Genomic DNA, 21,015 nt, shown 5'->3' on the forward strand with positions numbered 1-21,015 from the left:
CTTAGACTGTGTCATTTAAAGAGGGTCACTTTAAAGAGTTCACATTCATCTTTTCAGGTCTATTCGATCAAATTATTCATTCTACTGAGAATGTTGACATTAGTGGGCTGTTCAAGCATCTTTATCCGAAGGTATATGTTGTCACTGTTGTTTATTGGAAGGAACCCTAATATATTTTGTGTCGTAAGCTCTTCCCCATTTCTCCAGGTTATGGTAGGCTTACCGCTTTTAGAAGGAATAAACCCAGCTTCATGTTTTCCACGAACTGCTATTGGCTATGAGGCCACTTGCTACAGTCACATCTGGAGTGAGGTTGTGCTCATCCTCGTTCTTATCTGTTTACTTGACAAGTTTGTCATTCATGGATGTGCCTGTAAAAGCCTAATAGATTGTTACTTGCTTTCTTTTTCCTCCATTTACTACCTCTATTTCATTATATATGGCACTCTTTCTTTGGAAACTCTTTAACTTTGAACTTTTTATTTTACTCTTAATAGCATTGCTCTTATAGCCATAGAAATGTCATGGCATGTTTAAGATTACATGTTTTAAGAGCAATTTTGGGTATGTGCCAGAAATCTTTCTTTCTTAAACTCCATGCCCGGTCAAACATCGCCATGTAAAATGAAGCGAAGGGTGTATTTTATTATTTTTGCTAAATGCATCATCAGCTACCTCATGCTAAGCTTTGCCATAAGTATTGCAGAATTCCTGTAGAGTTTGGAGTGTTCATATTCTATTTGGTAATATGGTTTTGATAAATTTATTAATGCTTCCTAGGTCTTTGCTGCTGATATATTTGCGTTGAAGTTTCATGATGATATTTTCAACCTGCAAGCAGGCTTGCAATTTAGGAATAAGGTACCAAGTACATCCCTGAGATTGTACTTTCCATTTCCTACACTTGAATTTTATGTTTAGATCGACAATACTTAAGCACATATGATGTCTGATTCTGCAAGGATGGGTTAGTTTTCCCATAAAACCTAAGTGATTAGTATCAAGTGATCCCAGCGAATAACTTAACATGGATAGATCGCTCTTTCTCTTGCATGTTTAAAGACCAGAACTAGCTTTTGCAATTGGAGATGTAATTTTGCCTTTGCTTTTTGTGGTTATCTGAGGCAGGAGTCCTTGGGGATAACTGATAAAAAAAAACCCCGAGGCATAAGTCAATGGTAGTCTAGATTTGCAACTATTGCAGCATCTGACATATCCTCCTATGTTACTACAATTTCCAAATTCCACATCTAACCGAATGAATTCCTCTTAGCCACTAGGACTGCTGTCTCTATCCACACTCAGCTATGTTTCTATCAATTTGACGCCCCTCCCCAATCGTCAGTAAACTTGAAACTTAAAATTTCACTGCACACTAAAGAACCTGTCTGCATGCAATTACTCCATTCTCCAATTACGGCTGAAGTATAAACACCTGCCCCTCACAAGATTAGGGCCTTTCTGGCTATGAGTATTGAGTTTTACTTAAAAACAATTTTTATAGGTCTTTTAGTTTCATGATCGCCGACTCAGTTTGAGGAAGTCTTCATGTTTTTTCAGAAAGTGAATGCAGTTTCCAAAAACTATAAGGGAGGATCACATCCTAAGTTCCCTGCTGAATTGCTCATTTTCTAAAGTAATGACATGAGAAAGCTCTCCTTTCTTAGCACTTTAAAATTTATTTCATTTTCACTTTGTGGGTAGGTATTGGCCCCAGGAGGAGGAAAAGACCCCATTGAAATGTTATCTGAATTTCTTGGGAGGGACCCATCAATACAAGCTTTTCTTGACAGCAAAGCTGATACAAACTAGAGTTCGTTTCACTATTGGTAAAGCAGGGTGAATTTTTTCTGCTCCATCCTGTAAAAGTTATAGTTGCCGGCAAAAAATATACTATTTTCCATTATGATAATACTTTAGGAGGAGAAACAAAAAAGATCAGAAATGGAAATAGCATGTAAAATCAAAGGCAGTTCAACTACAACCATTGAAAAACTGTGGTTGAACTGTTGCTAATATTTATTCTCTCTATTCGTGGGTACCTTTTCTTTTTCCCCAAAATTTTTGGAAAGGTCCAAAGTACAACAAAATAACTTGTAATTCTGAAGTTATAAGGTATCATATCCCGGGGGTAAGAGAATACCAAAAAGAGTATGAACGTAAGAACGTTGGAAACTTCCGTCATTTCGCCCGAAGAATCTGTGGAGGAAATCAGGTTTTAAATTTCTTTGAAACCACATGATTGTATTTGGTTAAATGGCTTTACATATTTTGGTAGCCATACTTAGAACCAGTTTGGACATAAGAATTGTAAATTTCCAAAAAAAAAGTGATTTTTTTTTTCAATTGAAAATGGTTTTTGAAAATTAGAGTTGTGTTTGGACATGAATATAATTTTGGGTTGTTTTTGAATTTTAAATTTTGAAAAACAGCTTTTTTTCAAAGTGAAAATTGAAAATTTTACGGCCAAACACTGATTTTGAAAAAAAAATAAAACTTTTTCGAAAAAAAGAAAGAAAATTCTTATGTCCAAACTGGTTCTCTCTACACTCACCACATGTTAATTTGATTGTATGATTGGTGCAACTAATCCAATAACATAAGAGTCGTAAGGCAGGTGGTGTCAATTTACTGGTCAATGGTTCTAGATATCGAGCAATTTTTCTCAACTTGCTCGGGTTAAAACTTAAAACACAACTTTTAAAAGGGTTTTAAATTATATACACTAATATTGCACAATTTTTCACAGTAACCGTATAATTTGACACACTAGTATTAGAATCTGTGTGATGTGGCGATAATTTTAAAGAATATTCATTTTATGAAATTATGATCTGATATACATATTAGATATTTTATTTTTTAATACAATGTGTAAAAAATAAAAATCTATACAAAATTAAAGAATACACATCACATGGTAATCAAATAAATTATTTATTTCTTATTTTATTCTTTATTAAATTAGAGTACTTAGTACTACACATTTAATAATATGACTTTTTATTCAACTTATCAATTGGCTTAATATTTTGTCACTATTTTTCAATTGTCTAAATTTATCAATTTGAGTGTTATTGTCACGACCCAATTCCTACTATAGGCCGTGATGGCGCCTAACGTCGCCGTTAGACAAGCCAGCGGTGAACTATCCATTTAGCCATTCATTTTATTACTATTAAAATCAAGGCTTTTATTAATGAGAAAATTAATGCTTAGAAAATCGTGGATATACAAAATATTAATAAAACATAAAATAAGAAGGTTACAATATTAGGCAAGTCAATAAACATCTACTAGAAAATCCCAAAATTTGGTGTCACAAGTGCATGAGCATCTACTAGAAACATACAACACTACAAAATGGATATGATGGAGACTCCGTGTATTGCGGATCGTAGCATGGAATGTAGCTCACCAAAAAAAGTCCCCTCAGCAGCTGCGCCAACGCGCCTTGTGAGGTACAACAATTATTAGGAAATAAGCGAGTTAGGGCTGTAGCTATGAGTGCTACAGATGGTCTAACGAGAGGAATGGAAGTGATTGACACAGGAGCTCCTATAAGTGTTCTGGTCGGGGGAGCGACTCTGGGACGAAATTTTAACGTGCTCGGAGAGCCTGTTGATAATTTAGGGCCTGTAGATACTAGTACAACGTCTCCTATCCATATATCTAATGTGCATGTCTCATTACCTGCACATTTAGTGCAGAAGTATATTATGAGAATGTGAATCAATGCGTACCCCGTAAGTATCTAGCCTAACCCCGAAGAAGTAGTAACGAGGGATCGACATAGACACTTACTAGCGGTACAATAAATCAGATGTAATAAAATAAACAGGTATGAGGCATGACAGGTAAAATAGGGAGAACAAATATAAGTACATAATGCAATCCTCGACTAAAAAGTAAACACGAAGGCCTCAAATACCGGGTACTTCCTCAAATGGAATACATAATGGTCAACAACGAATAAACGATCACATCTCAAATTAGAAAAAACTCACGGGTACATTGAATTCATATCAAGTATTACGCGCGATTATGCCGAGGCGAGCGGCCCGGTCCCACAAGAATAAAGTCACGAGTTCCTGCCGTGGAGTACGGCTCAATCCCTGCTGAGGTCGTTCAGCCCGATCCCATAATCGTGTACACTACCGAGGGTCGACCGGCACGAACTATAGATGCATCTCATAATACTGCTGAGCTCGTACGATTCGATCCATCATAGTATTGCTGAGGCGTTCATCCCGATCCCATATAAATAATGAAACTTCACGGGTCACTAGCCCCACTCACAAATATATGTGTGAGTTGTGAAATTCAAGAAACTTTCGGACAAATATGTATCACACGGCAGAAATCTGTAAAAGGAGGTGTAATCTCTACTACTAATCAAGTAACTCACCAAATATCTAAAATCGCAAGTCCAATAATTCACGCAAGTCTAGTCTTAGGCAAAAATGTAAATTAAAGTATAAACAGACAAGAATAACTCAAATATTGTAATTAAAGCATAGCGTAAGTCAAAATCTACCCACACCTAATCAGGAATTCTAGCCTATGCACGGACACTCGTCACCTCATACGTGCGTATCCCCCACAACATGTAGCACATAGCAAATATAACAGCTACGGGGTAAATTCCCCTTGACAAGGTTAGACAGAAGTCTTACCTTTCTCCGAACCCGATAACCGGCTCTAACGCCTCTCGAACTCCTCAAATCAATTCCAAACGATCTGAACCTAATCATACAACGTGCAAACCAATCAAAACATACTCAAAAACTCGTAATCTAACAATCTATACCAATTCCCAACTTCATTCAAAAAGTCAACAACCGGACCCGCATGCTCGTATTTCGAAATTTTTTGAAAATAAATATTACTCTTAACTTACATATTCTATATCCATAAAATTATCCAATTTCGTCCATGAGTTGACCCTCAAATTAAGATTTTATCATTCTCAACTTTGGGGCTCAAAGCCCCAATTTTTACAATCCAAACACGAAAAAGAATAATGAACAACAAAAATAATCATGTCAAAACATCAAAATAAATGTTATATATTTACCCCCTTGTAGATATGAGAACAGCACCACGAAAATCACCTCAAATGTAGCTCTAGAACTCAAGATATGCTCAAAATACCAAAATACTCGGCTTAAAACACTGCCCAAGTGATTATTATCCATCGCCTTCGCGGGACACCTTTGCGTTCGCGAAGAGTAATTTTTCGCGTTAACCAGTCAACCCAAATTTCCTTCTCCACGTTCATGAGACCTCCCTTGCGTTCGCGAAGAATAAAAGTTCGCACCAGAAATCAGTAATCTTTTCCGACACAGAAATGGGCATAACTCTTTCATGTGATCTCGAAATTCGATGATTCTTATTGCTATGACTCTGTAATTACGATAGAGATCTAATGGTTCATACAATCACAAATCAAAGATAGTTTTCTCAATATTGTAACCTTTATGCCAAAAGAATCGACGCCGAAACAAGAGGAGCGCGACCCAATCCAAACCCATCCGAAACTCACCGAAATTTAACCAAAACTTGCTGACAAGTCCAAAATCATCATACAAACCTGTTTAAACTTTAAATCATGAATCCGATCTCGCTAAGTCCACTATTTGACTGTGGTCAATTCATTTTCTTAAACTTAAATAATACGCAGCTTAAGTGTTCGAATCACTCTTAAACATTCTGGATCATGACCAAACTTCACTCACAAGTTCCAGTCAATAAATTGAACCTTTCCAAGGTCTCAAAACACCACCTGGAGTCCGATAACACCAAAGTACACTCTAAGTCAAACTTAGCAAATTTTAAACCTTCAAAATGCAAACTTCCGATAATAAGCGCCGAACTGCTCCTGGACCATCCGATAATCAACCGGAACATACGCCCAAGTCAAAAATCACCTTATGAACCTATTGGAACCTTTAAATACCCATCCCGAAGTCGTTTACTCAAAAGTCAAATCTTGGTAAACTCTTTGATAGAAATTAAGGGTCCACCAAACTATATAGAGAATCAGGTTCTCTATTAGTTCCCATAGAACACACGCACACTGCAGTAAGTATGACACAATGGAATTTTACATGGAAAATTTAAGCTCACGAGATCAAATACCACGACCTATCCTTGTAGAATTTCAACTTCACTACTGAGCAAACTTCAGAGTACAAACTATTGTAACCTAGGAATTAACCGCTTAATCCCTCACTAACTTGTAACAACACTATTACAAGCCACTTTGTAATAACTCTATTACAAAGACTTTACAACACGACTAACTCTAGCCAAGACACAAACACAAGGGTTTATGATTTATAAAGATTTCCTACACAATGCTTCTAACTAAGCTATGTAGGAATTACAAGTAGAGTACTTTAAGAAAGTTACAACACAACAAAGGACATGTAATAACTCGATACAGGGAACTGGTCCGTTGTTATGTTGTTCTTTGTTCTTGAGCCCTTGAGAGTCGCTTGCAAGATTGATGGATGACTTGAGAGAATGCTTCATTAATTCTTGAACGTGCAAGTGTCGCGCCCCCTTTTTCTCGCGAAATCAGGTTTGTGACAATTTGGTATGGGACAACTCGTTCCTTTTGGGAACTGGGTTTTGCATTTGAAGAGTCGCCACCTAATGATTAAGGTGCATTAGGACACCAATAGAGATTCAACTCTAAGCTTGCTTGAATAACCAGAGATTGGGTAAGGGCTTGAAATTATCCTATGGGAAAGGTGTTAGGCACCCCTCAGGATCCACTAGTGTGGTTCCCGGCCAGACAGTTATTGTGAATTTGGGGTACAATTAACATGTAAGCAGATAAGGCTCAAGTAAGAGGGGATTTCAATACATAATGGTTTGAAAGTAAATAAATTTAAAAGAACAATCAAAGAGCTGATTTTTAAATAAGGAGTTACAATGCTGAAGAAAGAATAAAGAATAAAGAAAAAAAAGGTGGGGGGGGGGGGGTAGGGGTCCTAGGTTATTAAAATATGGATCACCCACATAATGTCCGGTAATCACTCCTCAATGAGGGGCTACACGTGACATTATCGCGTGGTCATCATATCCATATCTACCCTTCCCACCCCGTTAAGGTATTAAAGCGCAGATTGGTCTCGATTACTTATTGCATGCTATTACCCATCCCATTCCTATCAGTCTCGGAGGAATTTAGGACTACTACTCCTAAAAGGGAGGGGTGTTAGGCTTATTTGAAGTTTCAAAGGTAAAAATTCTAAGGCGACATACAAAACATATAAAGACTGCACATTAAAGGGGGGAAACACATAAGCATATAAGGCTCAAGTATACCTCCTCAAACAAAAGCACATAAATAGCATGACTTGCACATACTTTTTAGGTCTGATTTAAAGCACATAAAGACGAGGGAAGTTAATTGTTGAGGCAACTTAGTTTATTACATAACTCAGATAAGAAGTCCGAATCAGGCCTGCCTGCTGGTTGTAGCAATTAACAAAGCGGATTTAGTTTTATAATTATTATCCTAAGGCTTTCCTGAGTGCTTAGACGGAGTCCTATAGGCATGATGTCTATTTAGTTCAGAAGGTATTAAGACAGTAAAAACTCAAAATAAATTATTTGAAATCCTATAGGCATGCTTGCTAAACCTTGTTAAGAAAGGGGATTAGATTATTAAAAGAAGTTCAGAAGGGACAAAATTAAATTAGACTAGTTACAGGATCTGCAGGTGATAGTATCTGCTATTACTGTTTTAATCCCTATGAACAGGATATCTAATATTGAATGGGAATGAAACGAGTCTGATTTTATTTAAGAATCCATGCAGGCATGATTTCTATACGTTACTGATTTCAAAATTACGAATGTGATACTTATTTATAGCCGTTTAGAACCTAAAGCATGATATCTAAGTGGCATGCAGAATTCGAATACGACCTATAGGCAGGTTATCTAGGTGTGAAACTGAACAAGCAGGATTTAGTATAAGTCCTAGAGACATGATTTGAAAGTGCAGAATTAAAAGAAGTCCTATAGGCCTATTTTCTCATGCAGTTTGAAAGTGCAGAATTAAAAGAAGTCTTATAGACATATTTTCTAATGCGGTTTGAAAGTGCAGAATTAAAAGAAATCCTATAGGCATATTTCCTAATGCAGTTTGAAAGTGAAGAATTAAAAGAAATCCTATAGGCATATTTTCTACCCTTGCATGCATAATTACCCAACCCTTTTTCACTAGCTAGCCCCAACTATTCATTACAAATTATTACAAACCAGGAATAATAAATTACATCAGAAAAAGTACAAAGAAAAAATACAACCAGAGGAAGCCTGATTCTTGACTTCCTCTCTGAGTTATGGGATAAACCAACTCAAAGACCACTGATCCAAAGCCTTTCTCAGACTTGAGTGTGTCAGAGTTCCCTAACGGCCTCAATAAGACCCCGGGCAGTGCTCACACCCAAGTTTCATAACCAGAATAGGGACAAGTGCAGTGTGGAAGTGCCAACCCTCATGTGTCCAAGTTCAGAGGGAGATCATGGGTCCCAAGGCAAGGCTTACACGAGGGGGGCAGAACTTACGTCTAAGAAGATAGTGCAAGTGCAGAAACAGAGTTCTAAGAGTTGAGGGAATAAAGGAGAGGGGTAAAGGGTGGTAGGGAAACAGTTACAGAGTTGATAACTTCATGAAAAAGGGGTTCAGGGGTTGGGAATTGCAAAGAGCCTATGTACTTAGGCAAGGGTCAGCTTTGGGCATGCAAAGCAATAGAAGATGCTGGCATGCCTATAAGCCCACCAGAACACAATACACTAGAGAAAACGTAGAGGTTTTGATCCCAGGGGGATCAAGTTTGAGTCATGGACAACAATGTTCAATACTGCCATGCCCCATACCAAACATAGATGCCAAACACATTGGGGATAGGGATTTAAGGTTCACGAAACATTAATTCAGAACAGGAGAAAAGAAATTACAGCATGCTACATAAAGGTACTGAAATAGATACAAGCAGTAGGTAGACAAGAATGCAAGAACATTAAGTACCATGTTGTTGTTGATGCTGTAAACTTAATTAGAATATACCAGTTCAAAGAAGCAAAATGCAGGTAGCAGGACTTGAAATATAGCTTTGGCTTTCAGCCAGCTAAACAGGCCACAGTACAAGTAGTAAAGCAAGAGAGAGCGTTTGAGTGTAAGTGTGAGTTCAGAATTAAGAGTGTTCGTGTGTTTGTGTTAATGAGAGAGCAAGGTACTTATAGTTTGAAAACAGGTAGAAAATAAGGCAAGAATCATAGTTTAGCAGTAATCATGGAACTATGTGCTAATTAAAATCAAATCAGTATAAGTACTTCCTTTAATTAAGGAGTTAAAATTTAAACGGTAACATGCAAATACTAAATAAGGAAAAAAATCACATAAGGCTGAGTATAACAAATAAGGAAATATTTTCAGCATAATACAAGTACCTAATATGCAATAGAGACTAGGTTCATCAGATTCTAATCAAGGAAATGTCGGTAAGAATCAAATACCAATGTAACCAAGGTAAGGGAATTAATCAAATCGAGTAGAAAAGTAGGGATCAAAAGTTCAAAGGAAAGTGTTCAAATTAGACCAAGAAACAGGGAAATCAGTAAGGCGAAACAAGGAAAGAATCAGTTACTTAACATACGAGTGCAATCAGAATTTCACAAGGGATGGTTTGAAATCAGTCTGAAATTGAAGGTCATTTAAGAGGGGAATTCAACATATAAATAGAGTGCATAAACATTAGGCATGCGAGGCCAAACTATGGCAAAGAGAAGCAACATGCAATAACAATCACATAGTCAGTAGACAGTGAACTATCGAAACATGGTAGTCACATAGGTCAACTTCATTAACTTAGTAATAGAGAAAAGAGAGAGTATCAGAAGCATGCAAATGGTCAAGTAAAAAGGCTCTTCTGTAAAAGTATAGTCGAGTTTCAATGATAGCAGGAAGTCAAATCACATAAAGAAACAAATGCTGAAACAAAAAGATTTCAAATCCAGTCGAGCAACTTCAAACAGATGAGTTGCACAAGCAGCTTCAGAAGCTCGAATAGGCCCCAAAGAAATTAGGGTTTTTGAAACCAATCGAACTCAAAGATAACGAACAAGTAAATCACACAACAAATAGTCTCAGAAACTCGAATGAACCCAAACTTAGGGTTTTCAACACCAATCGAGTCTAGGGATGAAAAACAAATAAATCAAACAAATATTAACAAAAATAGATTCAGAAACCTCAAAAGAAATTAAGGCTTTTAACATGCAAACTCCAGTAGAAGAACGACATAAGGAAACACAGAACATGTCAAAAATCAGAGAAAGCTTCGAAATAACTTAGCAAAACCCTAATCGGAAAAGATAAGGGGTTTTGAAGGTAGAGTTTTAGAAGAAACTTTGAGAAAAACGTTTAGAAGTTTAGAGCAAACACAGATCTAAAACAGATCTAAAAGAAATCGGAAGAACCTTAAAGGTTAGGGTTTCAGAAGAACCCCAAGTGGTGAGAAAGGCTTTGAAAACCATCGATCTAAGCAGGAGAGTCAAGAGTCAGACTCGAATAGCCATGGCTGGCCGGAGAAAGGTCAGAGACGACCGGAGAACAGTCATAAACTGAAAACGACCAAGGTCTGGGCCAAACTTTTCCAGGATCTAGCCTTGAAACCATGATAACCGGGCATGTAGAAGCCATATGAGGTGGATACAGGCCTCCGATGACCTTGGAAGCCATTGATTTGGGAGATTTTAGGGTTGTAGTTGAGGGCGGCGGCTAGGGTTTGAGAGGTGTTTGAGAGAGGATCGAGAGAGAAGGGGATTCAGAGGCGGCGGAGTGTATGAAATGGGGTTAGGGTTAGGGGTCGTTTGAATTAAAAAAGGTAAGGATTGTTGTTGGTCGTTGATCTGAATGATCAACGGCCTGGATTAATGCGGGCGAGTGGATGGGTTATGAAGACGGGCTTGGGTCGGATTAAACGGGGATTGGGTCAGGGTAATTGGGCCTCAGATTGGGTTTAATTGGGGTGCCAAATCAGGCTAAAATTGAAATGAAAATGGGCTAACATTTAAATAGCCACTTTTCCCTATTTGATTTATAAAAATAGTAAAATAATTTTTGGAAATAAATTAAAGGTACTAAAATGACTAATAGTACATAATTATCAAATTAAAAATACTGGACTTAATTTTTATAGATATAAACGTTATTAAATCTAAAAGAGGCTAATATTGCAATTATATGCAATTTAGCTTTAAAAATACTAAATAAATTTGTAAAAATTATCTTAGCTATATTTTAGCATAAATATGAGAATCCAATAAATGAATTACCAAAATGATAATTTTGGAATAATTATTGGGTTTTTCTGGATAAAATAAGGAAATAAATTGATTAAAAGAATCTTTAAAAAATTAAGAGAAAATAGTAAAACATTTAGACATACTTATATATGCATGCACATGCTATTTTGAAAGTATTTTGCATATTAAAAAGTATATAGGAAAAAATTGGGTATCAACAGCTGCCCCTCTTTACCCGGGAAGGATGAAAGAGTTGTCGGGTAAAGATATGATGGCCAATTTTGACCGAACGAAATGGTTCGAGGAGCTTAGGCCGTGCCCTGGCTTCTGAGCTGCCTACATATCCCTGGTCTTACAGGAATCAGGCCGTATGTAGTTCGGGATCCGTCGGGAGTATGCCGATGGAGACTTTCAAGAACAGACGCAATATTCAGGACGGGGTAATGGTTAAGGTTTGATAGGGCTGCAGGAACTGGAGCGGGACCGCTCCTGCCGAGATGGCCGTTGCTCACCGGTTTACCTGCAAATAAGCAATACAAGCATATATGGTGCGTAAATTTAAACATGATGCAAATTCCCGTTTGACCATGAAGGTTGTCTTTGGACGATTAGAATGACGTCCTTAGACCATGATGTCCTGGGCCATGAGCGTATAATAAAGGATTTGCAGGCCATGAAATGATGCTCTCGGGCTATGAGGATGATGCCTCCGAACCATGACGCCTTTAAATAATGATATGCAAAGATTAAAAGGGATCCTCAGGCCATGACATGGTGTTCTCGGGCTATGAAGATGATGCCTCCGAACGATGATGCCTTTGGATAATTTGGCGATCTTTCAGCCCATGAGATGCAGTATTTGGCGATCTTTCAGCCATGCAGAATATAAATAAGGTGGCGATCTTTCAGCCATGCAAATGTAAATAAAGCGGCAATCTTTTAGCCATGCAAATGTAAATGAGGTGGCGATCTTTCAGCCATGCAAATGTAAATAAGGCGGTGATCTTTCAGCCATGCAAATGTAGATAAGGTGGCGATCTTTTAGCCATGAAAATATAGATAAGGTGGTGATCTTTCATCCATGCAAATGTAGATGGAGGTAGAGCTTAACCTCGGAAGGCAGAATGGTAGCCTTATGCAATGCGAAATGCAGATGGAGACAGCGTTTAGTCTGAAGGCAGAATGGTAGCCTTATGCAATGCAAAATGCAGATGGAGACAGCGTTGAGTCTCGGAAGGCAGCATGGTAGCCTTATGCAATGCAAAATGCAGATGGAGACAGCGTTGAGTCTCGGAAGGCAGAACGGTAGCCTTATGCAAGAAATAAAAGGGGAAATGGTAATAGAGTTTTCTTAGCTGATAGTAGATTGCGGTATCGTGACTGCTGGGGACATCGTGACATACGGAATGCCACTGGTGCGTGTGGATAGCAGATGTTGGTAAGTGCAACAGTTCTAAGAGTTGTATTCCTGAACAATGTTTGTCTCGTGAGTGTATAGTATGTCAGATGTTTTCGCAATCCAAGTGCCTACATCCAAAGAAAAATCGTGAGTTTTGTAAAGGGGGAGGTTAGTTCGTATCTCCGCTGGCTCTGCTTGAACTGCTTGGCTTTGCTCTAGTGATATTATATGTATCATTGGGGTAGCGTTGCTAAACAAGCAGTTTTCAGCAATAATCATGCATGGTTTAGTAAAAATATGACATAAGTACATGATTAAAAATAGCTTTCAGATGAACCGACGACTGTGACGTGGCTCAAGACATTGCGACCTCTCTTGCTTCATAATTTTGAGGGTCCTCCTCAAAATTCTGCCCCAGTTTAATGTGTTGATGCTTCTGACCGTTGCTTGCGACGACTGGCTGAAATCACTTCGGAATTTTGAGGGTCCTCCTCAAAATTCTGCCCCAGTTTCCAATTGCGGGGGGAAATGGAAATTTTATTGAATTGTGACCGAACCCATCGGGCTGCCTACGTATCCCCTCTTAAACGGGAATCAGGTCAGGCGTAGTTCAATATACATCATATAGGAAAACATAAAGATTACACGTAGTAACGCTTGACTGCATCTGAATTAATTGGTTTTGGCCAAACTTCTCCGTCCATTTATGCAAGTATGAGGGCTCCTCCTGTTAGAACCCGGNTCTTTCAGCCATGCAAATATAGATAAGGTGGCGATCTTTCGGCCATGCAAATGTAAATAAGGCGGCGATCTTTCAGCCATGCAAATGTAAATAAGGCGGTGATCTTTCAGCCATGCAAATGTAAATAAGGTGGTGATCTTTCAGCCATGCAAATATAGATAAGGTGGCGATCTTTCAGCCATGCAAATGTAAATAAGGCGGCGATCTTTCAGCCATGCAAATGTAAATAAGGCGGCGATCTTTCAGCCATGCGAATGTAAATAAGGTGGCGATCTTTTAGCCATGCAAATGTAGATGGAGGTAAAGCTTAACCTCAGAAGGCAGAATGGTAGCCTTATGCAATGCGGAATGCAGATGGAGACATCGTTTAGTCTCGGAAGGCAGAATGGTAGCCTTATGCAATGCAAAATGCAGATGGAGACAGCGTTTAGTCTCGGAAGGCAGAATGGTAGCCTTATGCAAGAAATAAAAGGGGAAATGGTAATAGAGTTTTCTTAGCTGATAGCAGATTGCGGTATCGTGACTGCTGGGGACATCGTGACATACGGAATGCCACTGGTGCGTGTGGATAGCAAATGTTGGTAAGTGCAACAGTTCTGAGAGTTGTATTCCTGAACAATGTTTGTCTCGTGAGTGTATAGTATGTTAGATGTTTTCGCAATCCAAGTGCCTGCATCCAAAGAAAAATCGTGAGTTTTGTAAAGGGGGAGGTTAGTTCGTATCTCCGCTGGCTCTACTTGACCTGCTTGGCTTTGCTCTGGTGATACTGTATGTATCATTGGGGTAGCGTTGCTAAACAAGCAGTTTTCAGCAATAATCATGCATGGTTTAGTAAAAAATATGACATAAGTACATAATTAAAAATAGCTTTCAGATGAACCGCCGACTGTGACGTGGCTCAAGACATTGCGACCTCTCTTGCTTCGGAATTTTGAGGGTCCTCCTCAAAATTCTGTCCCAGTTTCCAATTGCGGGAGGAAATGGAAATTTTATTGAATTGTGACCGAACCCATAGGGCTGCCTACGTATCCCCTCTTAAATGAGAATCAGGTCAGGCGTAGTTCAATATACATCATATAGGAAAACATAAAGATTACACGTAGTAACGCTCGACTGCATCTGAATTAATTGGTTTTGGCCAAACTTCTCCGTCCATTTCTGCAAGTATGAGGGCTCCTCCTGTTAGAACCCGGGAGAACCATGTACGGACCTTTCCAGTTGGGAGAGAATTTCCCCTTGGCTTCATCTTGATGCGGAAAAACTTTCTTTAACACCAACTGTCCCGGTGTGAACTGTCTCGTCTTGACTCTTTTGTTGAAGGACCTGGACATTCTTTTCTAATAAAGCTGACCATGGCAAACTGCATTCATTCTCTTTCCATCTATAAGAGCTAGCTGCTCGTAACGACTCTTCACCCATTCTGCATCGTCGAGCTCTGCTTCCTGTATGATTCTTAAGGAAGGAATTTCCACCTCAGCGGGAATGAAGGCTTCTGTACCATAAACCAGCATATAGGGGGTTGCCCCAGTTGATGTGCGGACTGTCGTGCGATACCCCAATAAAGCAAATGATAGCTTCTCGTGCCACTGCTTATGCTTCTCTATCATTTTCCTTAGTATCTTCTTGATATTCTTATTGGCGGCTTCTACGGCCCCGTTCATCTGAGGTCTGTAGGCTGTAGAGTTCTTGTGTCTGATCTTGAAAGTTTCACACATATCTTTCATCAAGTCACTGTTGAGGTTGGAGCCATTTTCAGTAGTGATTGACTCTAGAATCCCGAATCGGCAAACAATGCGGTCGCGGACAAAATCCGCTACGACTTTCTTAGTCACTGCCCTGTGAGATGCTACTTCGACCCATTTGGTGAAATAGTCGATTGCTATGAGGATAAACTTGTGCCTGTTGGAAGCGGCAGGTTCGATTGGTCCAATAACATCCATTCCCCAGGCTGCGAAAGGCCATGGTGAGCTTGTTGCATTAAGCTCATTTGGTGGCACCTTTATCATGTCTGCATGTATCTGGCAGCGGTGGCATTTCCGGACATACTGGATGCAGTCCGTCTCCATAGTCATCCAAAAGTAACCAGCTCGGAGTATCTTCTTGGCTAAGACAAAACCGTTCATATGTGGACTGCAGGTCCCAGCGTGAATCTCCTCTAGTAGTCTGGATGCTTCCTTTGTGTCGACACACCTTAGTAATCCCAAATCAGGAGTCCTCCTATATAGGATTCCTCCGCAGTGAAAGAAATTGTTGGACAACCTCCGAAGTGTGCGCTTTTGAGTAGGATTTGCGAGTCTTGGGTATTCTCCTTTTGCCAAATATTCCCTGATATCATGAAACCAAGGCTTTCCGTCTGCTTTTTCTTCAACATGGGCACAATAAGCTGGCTGATCATGGATCTTTACTGGAATGGGATCAATGAAGTTTTTGTCGGGATGTTGTATCATGGATGACAGGGTAGCCAATGCATCGGCGAATCCATTCTGGATTCTGGGAACATGTCGGAATTCTGTCTTTGTGAATCTCTTTCTCAACTCCTGCACATAGTGCAGATACGGGAGTATCTTAGAGTTCTTGGTTGCCCATTCTTCTCGGACCTGATGTATGAGTAAGTCTGAATCTCCAATTACTAGCAACTCTTGTATGTTCATGTCAATGGCCATCTTGAGCCCTAGGATGCAGGCTTCATACTCGGCCATGTTGTTGGTGCACGGGAACCTGAGCTTGGCGGACACCGGATAATGCTAACCGGTTTCTGATACTAGAACTGCTCCTATGCCAACTCCCTTGAAATTTGCTGCTCCATCGAAAAACATTCTCCAACCATCATAGGATTCTGCAATGTCTTCTCTTATGAATGATACCTCTTCATCAGGAAAGTACGTTTTAGGGGTTCGTATTCTCCATCTACGGGATTTTCCGCAAGGTGATATTCTAGTGCATGTCCCTTGATTGCCTTCTAAGTTACATAGATAATGTCGAATTCACTCAACAGGATTTGCCACTTGGCCAGCTTGCCAGTGGGCACGGGCTTCTGAAAGATGTACTTCAAAGGATCCATCCTTGATATGAGATATGTAGTGTAGGCACAGAAGTAATGTCTCAGCTTCTGGGCCACCCAAGTCAAAGCACAACAGGTGCACTCCAACAAAGAATACCGGGCCTCGTACGGAGTGAACTTTTTGCTGAGGTAGTAAATGGCTTGTTCCTTTCTCCCTATTTCGTCATGCTGCCCCAAGACGCAACTGAAGGCACCATCTAGTACTGCGATGTAGAGTAGTAGGGGTCTACCTGGCTCGGGCGGGACCAAGACTGGTGGTGTTGATAGGTATTCCTTGATTTTGTCGAAAGCTTTCTGGCAGTCATCAGTCCATTTGGTGGTGGCGTCCTTCTTTAACATCTTAAAGATTGGCTCACAGATAACTGTAGATTGTGCTATGAACCGGCTGATGTAGTTAAGTCTTCCCAAGAAACTCATCACGTCCTTCTTGTTCTTTGGTGGTGGAAGTTCCTGAATGGCCTTGACCTTTGATGTATCCAATTCTATTCCTCGGCGGCTTACAATAAACCCATGTAATTTTCCGGCAGGAACCCCAAATGCACACTTCGTGGGATTCAGTTTCAGGTTGTACCTTCGCAATCTATTGAAAAACTTCCTCAAGTCTTCCATGTGATTAGTGGCTTTCTTAGACTTGATGATAACGTCATCCACGTACACCTCAATCTCCTTGTGTATCATATCATGAAAAATGGTAGTCATGGCCCTCATGTAGGTGGCCCCTGCATTCTTAAGGCCAAACGACATCATCTTGTAGCAGTACATTCCCCACGGCGTAATGAAAGCCGTTTTCTCAGCATCTTCTTCATCCATCCAGATCTGATGATAACCAGCGAAACAATCCACAAACGATTGCAACTCATGCTTGGCGCAATTGTCGATCAGGATGTGTATGTTTGGTAAAGGAAAGTCATCTTTCGGACTGGCCCGGTTGAGATCCCGGTAGTCGACACAGACTCTAACCTTCCCGTCCTTCTTTGGTACTGGCACAATGTTGGCTAACCATGTCGGGTATTCTACTACCCTGAGAACCTTGGCTTTGACCTGCTTGGTGACTTCTTCCTTGATTTTCAAACTCATATCAGGTTTGAACTTTCTGAGCTTTTGCTTTACTGGCGGACATGTTGGATCGGTTGGCAGTTTGTGAGCCACAATGGATGTACTCAGACCAGTCATGTCATCGTACGACCAGGCGAATATGTCCTCATATTCCTTTAGAAATTCTGTGTATACCTTCTTTTCTGATGGCGATAAGTGGACGCTGATTCATGTTTCTTTGACGTTTTCTGCATCTCCCAGGTTAACAATCTCAGTCTCGTTCAGGTTGGACTTCGGTCTGTTTTCAAAATTCTTAACTTCCTTAACAATCTCCTCCGATATGTCATCTTTCTCTGAGTGTATGTCCGTTTGTTGCATTGTCTCATTGCATGTCACAGTCATTGGTTCATCAAGATAAGTAATAGTAATACTGTATAAGTAAAGTAATGAGAGAAAATAATAAGAGTGTTGAAAATCGAAATGCTTTGATAAATTCCATAACTATTTTGAACATTGAAGATCTTATTGTGGAAATCAAAAATGCGAAAGGAAAAACTAACTAGTAAAAATAAAAGATAGTGCATGATGCTTGTTCAGCCTTGCTACCCCGAGGCTTGCCGGGCTCTGGTGGTTCTGATGGTCCAGTTGTTGAGGTATGCTCCTCTACTTACGGCTTGTATGGAAGGACCTTCCTCCCCCTCCTCCTCGAACACAACACAACAATCCATGTTATCGTCTTCTAAGAACAGGTTCTTCACTACAGTAAGTGCCTCCACCTCGTCTGTCCCATAAACAATGTCGGCCTGTTGGAAAGTCTGCTCCAAAGGCGGTATTGGTTGTTCCAGTGGGTAGTAGGGACCGCGCCATGGTGGCGACCAGTTGTTGAATTCTTCCCAGGTATACTCATATCCCAGACCGAAAGTGGTGCCATGTTTCTTGAGTTTTATAGGCCTAGTGATTCCTTGGAGGTTCTTGCCAAGCCCCTTGCCAGGTTCGTACCCACTCTAGTTTAATATACTCTCGATCTTGTTGTCCCACCATTTATCTTTGTCAACAGCATTGACTCGCTCGATGTGGTGATAAGTCTCCCCAGCTAACTTTCTTCTGCCTCCGATTGCCGGAATGGTCTGGCGACTGTATATAGGATTGCTACCGTCGCCGTGAATGATCACCTCTTGGTGATTTCACTCAAACTTCACCGCCTGATGTAGTGTTGATGCTACGACCCTAGCATCATGAATCCATGGTCGTCCCAATAGCAAATTGTAAGATGCCGGCACGTCTATCACTTGAAAATCAACATCGAACCAAGTAGGCCCCATTTGCAAACACAGACTAATTTCCCCAATGGTGGACCTTGGGAACCGTCGAAGGCTTTCACATTGATGGCTCCGTCCTTTATCTCGTGCAGTCCCTTACCCAACGTCCTGAGTGTTACCAATAGACAAATGTTGAGGCTGGACCCTCCATCAATCAAGATTCTGGTGATAAAGTAGTCTTCGCATTGCACGGTGATGTGCAATGCCTTGTTGTGACCCAACCCTTCTGGCGGCAACTCATCTTCATGAAAAGTGATCTTGTGACTTTCCAATACCTGTCCTACCATGTTAGCCATTTCTCCGCCGGGATGTTGCTTGGCACATATGCTTCACTCAGCACCCTTAACAGGGCATTCTTGTGGGCATCGGGATTTTGTAGCAAAGCAAGGATAGCAATTTGTGCCGGTATTTTGTTCAGTTGGTCAATGACCGAGTATTCGTTGGCCTATATCTTTCTCCAGAGATCATCTGGCCCGGTCTTGGTGATGGGCAGCCGGTTAGAGGCCTGCTTGATCAACTCAGCCAGATGTTCCAGGGTATAAACTCTACCAGTTCTCGTCATACCCTGTGCCGCAATAGCCTCTCTGAACCTAACCTTGCCTTTCCTTATTGCCTCGGCTGTGTAGTCCCATGGTATAGCCTTTGTATGGAATGGTGTCATGGTCGACATCGCCACTGGAATCGGCGTGGCTATCTTTACTCTGAACGGAGCATGTACCTTGGGCGGTAAAACTGCAACTTCGAATGGTGTAGGTGCCTTTGCTGGAGACACGAATTCGACCTCAATTGGCGCTGGTGTCTTTTCAGAGGGCGTTGCTTCAAACTCAAGTGGCACGGACATATTTACCTCGGCGTCCCCAGAGGACTGAATCTGGACTACGATCGGATTAAGGGTGGCTATTGGTTTCTTTGGGTCGTCACCTTCTGTGATCAAACCGATCGATCCCTCGGGATCCCAATCATCCTCTATTTCGATCATCTGAACGCCTCCACCTTTGTGGTCCGACAGAGGGTTATTCCGGACATTTGGAGCAGGCTCCCTTGCCACAATAATCTTGTTATCAATTAAAGTCTGGATCTTGTCTTTCAGAGAACGACATTCGTCAATGGTGTGTCCTTTCATGCCGGAATGGTATGCGCAGGATTTATTTGGATTAACCCACTGAGAAGAGTTCTCAGGAGTTGTATCAGGGATAGGGGTGACATAACCAGTAGCTTTGAGTCTTTCATACAACTGGTCAATAGGTTCAGCAATAGCCGTATATTGTTTCGGAGGCCTACGGTCAAAGTTTGGTCGAGGTCTAGGGAAGTTTTGGCGTGCATGAGGGGATTGATAGTGGGATAGTTGAGCATTGTAGGCTTGGTAAACATGTGCGGGTTGGGAATATTTGGGTGAAGTCGGCTGATATTCGGGTGGTGGAGTTTGGTACGAGGGTGAGGGTGCTTGGTAGTTTGGAGTAAGCTGATATGTGAGTGGAGGCATTGGGCATGCTTGGTATTTTATGGGAGATTTGGTTCTCTGTGCCACCATTACGGCTCCTACATCCCTTTTCTTGGACACACCTCCTGACTGTAAGGCTTTATTTGTAGCTTGCAAGGCCTCGAAGTTCGTAACCATACCGCTTTTGATGCCTTCTTCGATCCTTTCTCCTAGTTTAATAGTCAGAAAATTTGTGACCCTCGACCATCATCAGCCTTTCATAATACTGTGGGTCTTTAGCCCGGACAAAGAATTTGTTCATTTTTTCTTCCTCTAAGGCAGGTCTAACCTTAGCAGCTTCGGACCTCCAGCGAGTAGCATACTCGCGAAATGTTTCTGTGGGCTTCTTCTTTAGATTTTGAATATAGAACACATCCGGTGCATTCTCCGTGTTGAACCTGAACCTGTCCATAAAGTCGGACGCCACGCTTACCCAGTTCGACCACTTCTTTGGATCTTGGCTAATATACCAGGACAAAGCATCTCCTTTCAAGCTCCTCATGAAAAGCTTCATGCGGATTTTCTCGTATTTTCCTACTCCAACCAGCTTGTCACAGTACGTTCTCAAATGGACCCTTGGATCCCCTGTACCATTAAACATCTCGAACTTAGGAGGTTTGTACCCCTCGGGCAGTTTGCCATCGAGCTG

The 21,015-nt window shown here is 40.7% G+C and overlaps 1 protein-coding gene across 1 annotated transcript in view; it reads left to right on the forward strand.

The window, feature by feature from the left end:
* The window catches only part of LOC109240158 (probable thimet oligopeptidase), a 32,110-nt gene extending 29,973 nt beyond the window's left edge, over nucleotides 1–2,137 (forward strand). Inside the window, exons 17-20 of the mRNA XM_019406784.1 lie at nucleotides 58–131; nucleotides 208–312; nucleotides 781–861; nucleotides 1,705–2,137. Of these exons, the coding sequence (XP_019262329.1) occupies nucleotides 58–131; nucleotides 208–312; nucleotides 781–861; nucleotides 1,705–1,812 (368 nt within the window). The 3' untranslated portion in view covers nucleotides 1,813–2,137. The remainder of the gene's footprint in view (nucleotides 1–57; nucleotides 132–207; nucleotides 313–780; nucleotides 862–1,704) is intronic.
* The last annotated feature ends 18,878 nt before the right edge of the window (nucleotides 2,138–21,015 follow it).

The sequence above is a fragment of the Nicotiana attenuata genome, unplaced genomic scaffold (assembly GCF_001879085.1).
Source record: "Nicotiana attenuata strain UT unplaced genomic scaffold, NIATTr2, whole genome shotgun sequence".
In the NCBI taxonomy this organism is placed as follows: domain Eukaryota; kingdom Viridiplantae; phylum Streptophyta; class Magnoliopsida; order Solanales; family Solanaceae; genus Nicotiana; species Nicotiana attenuata.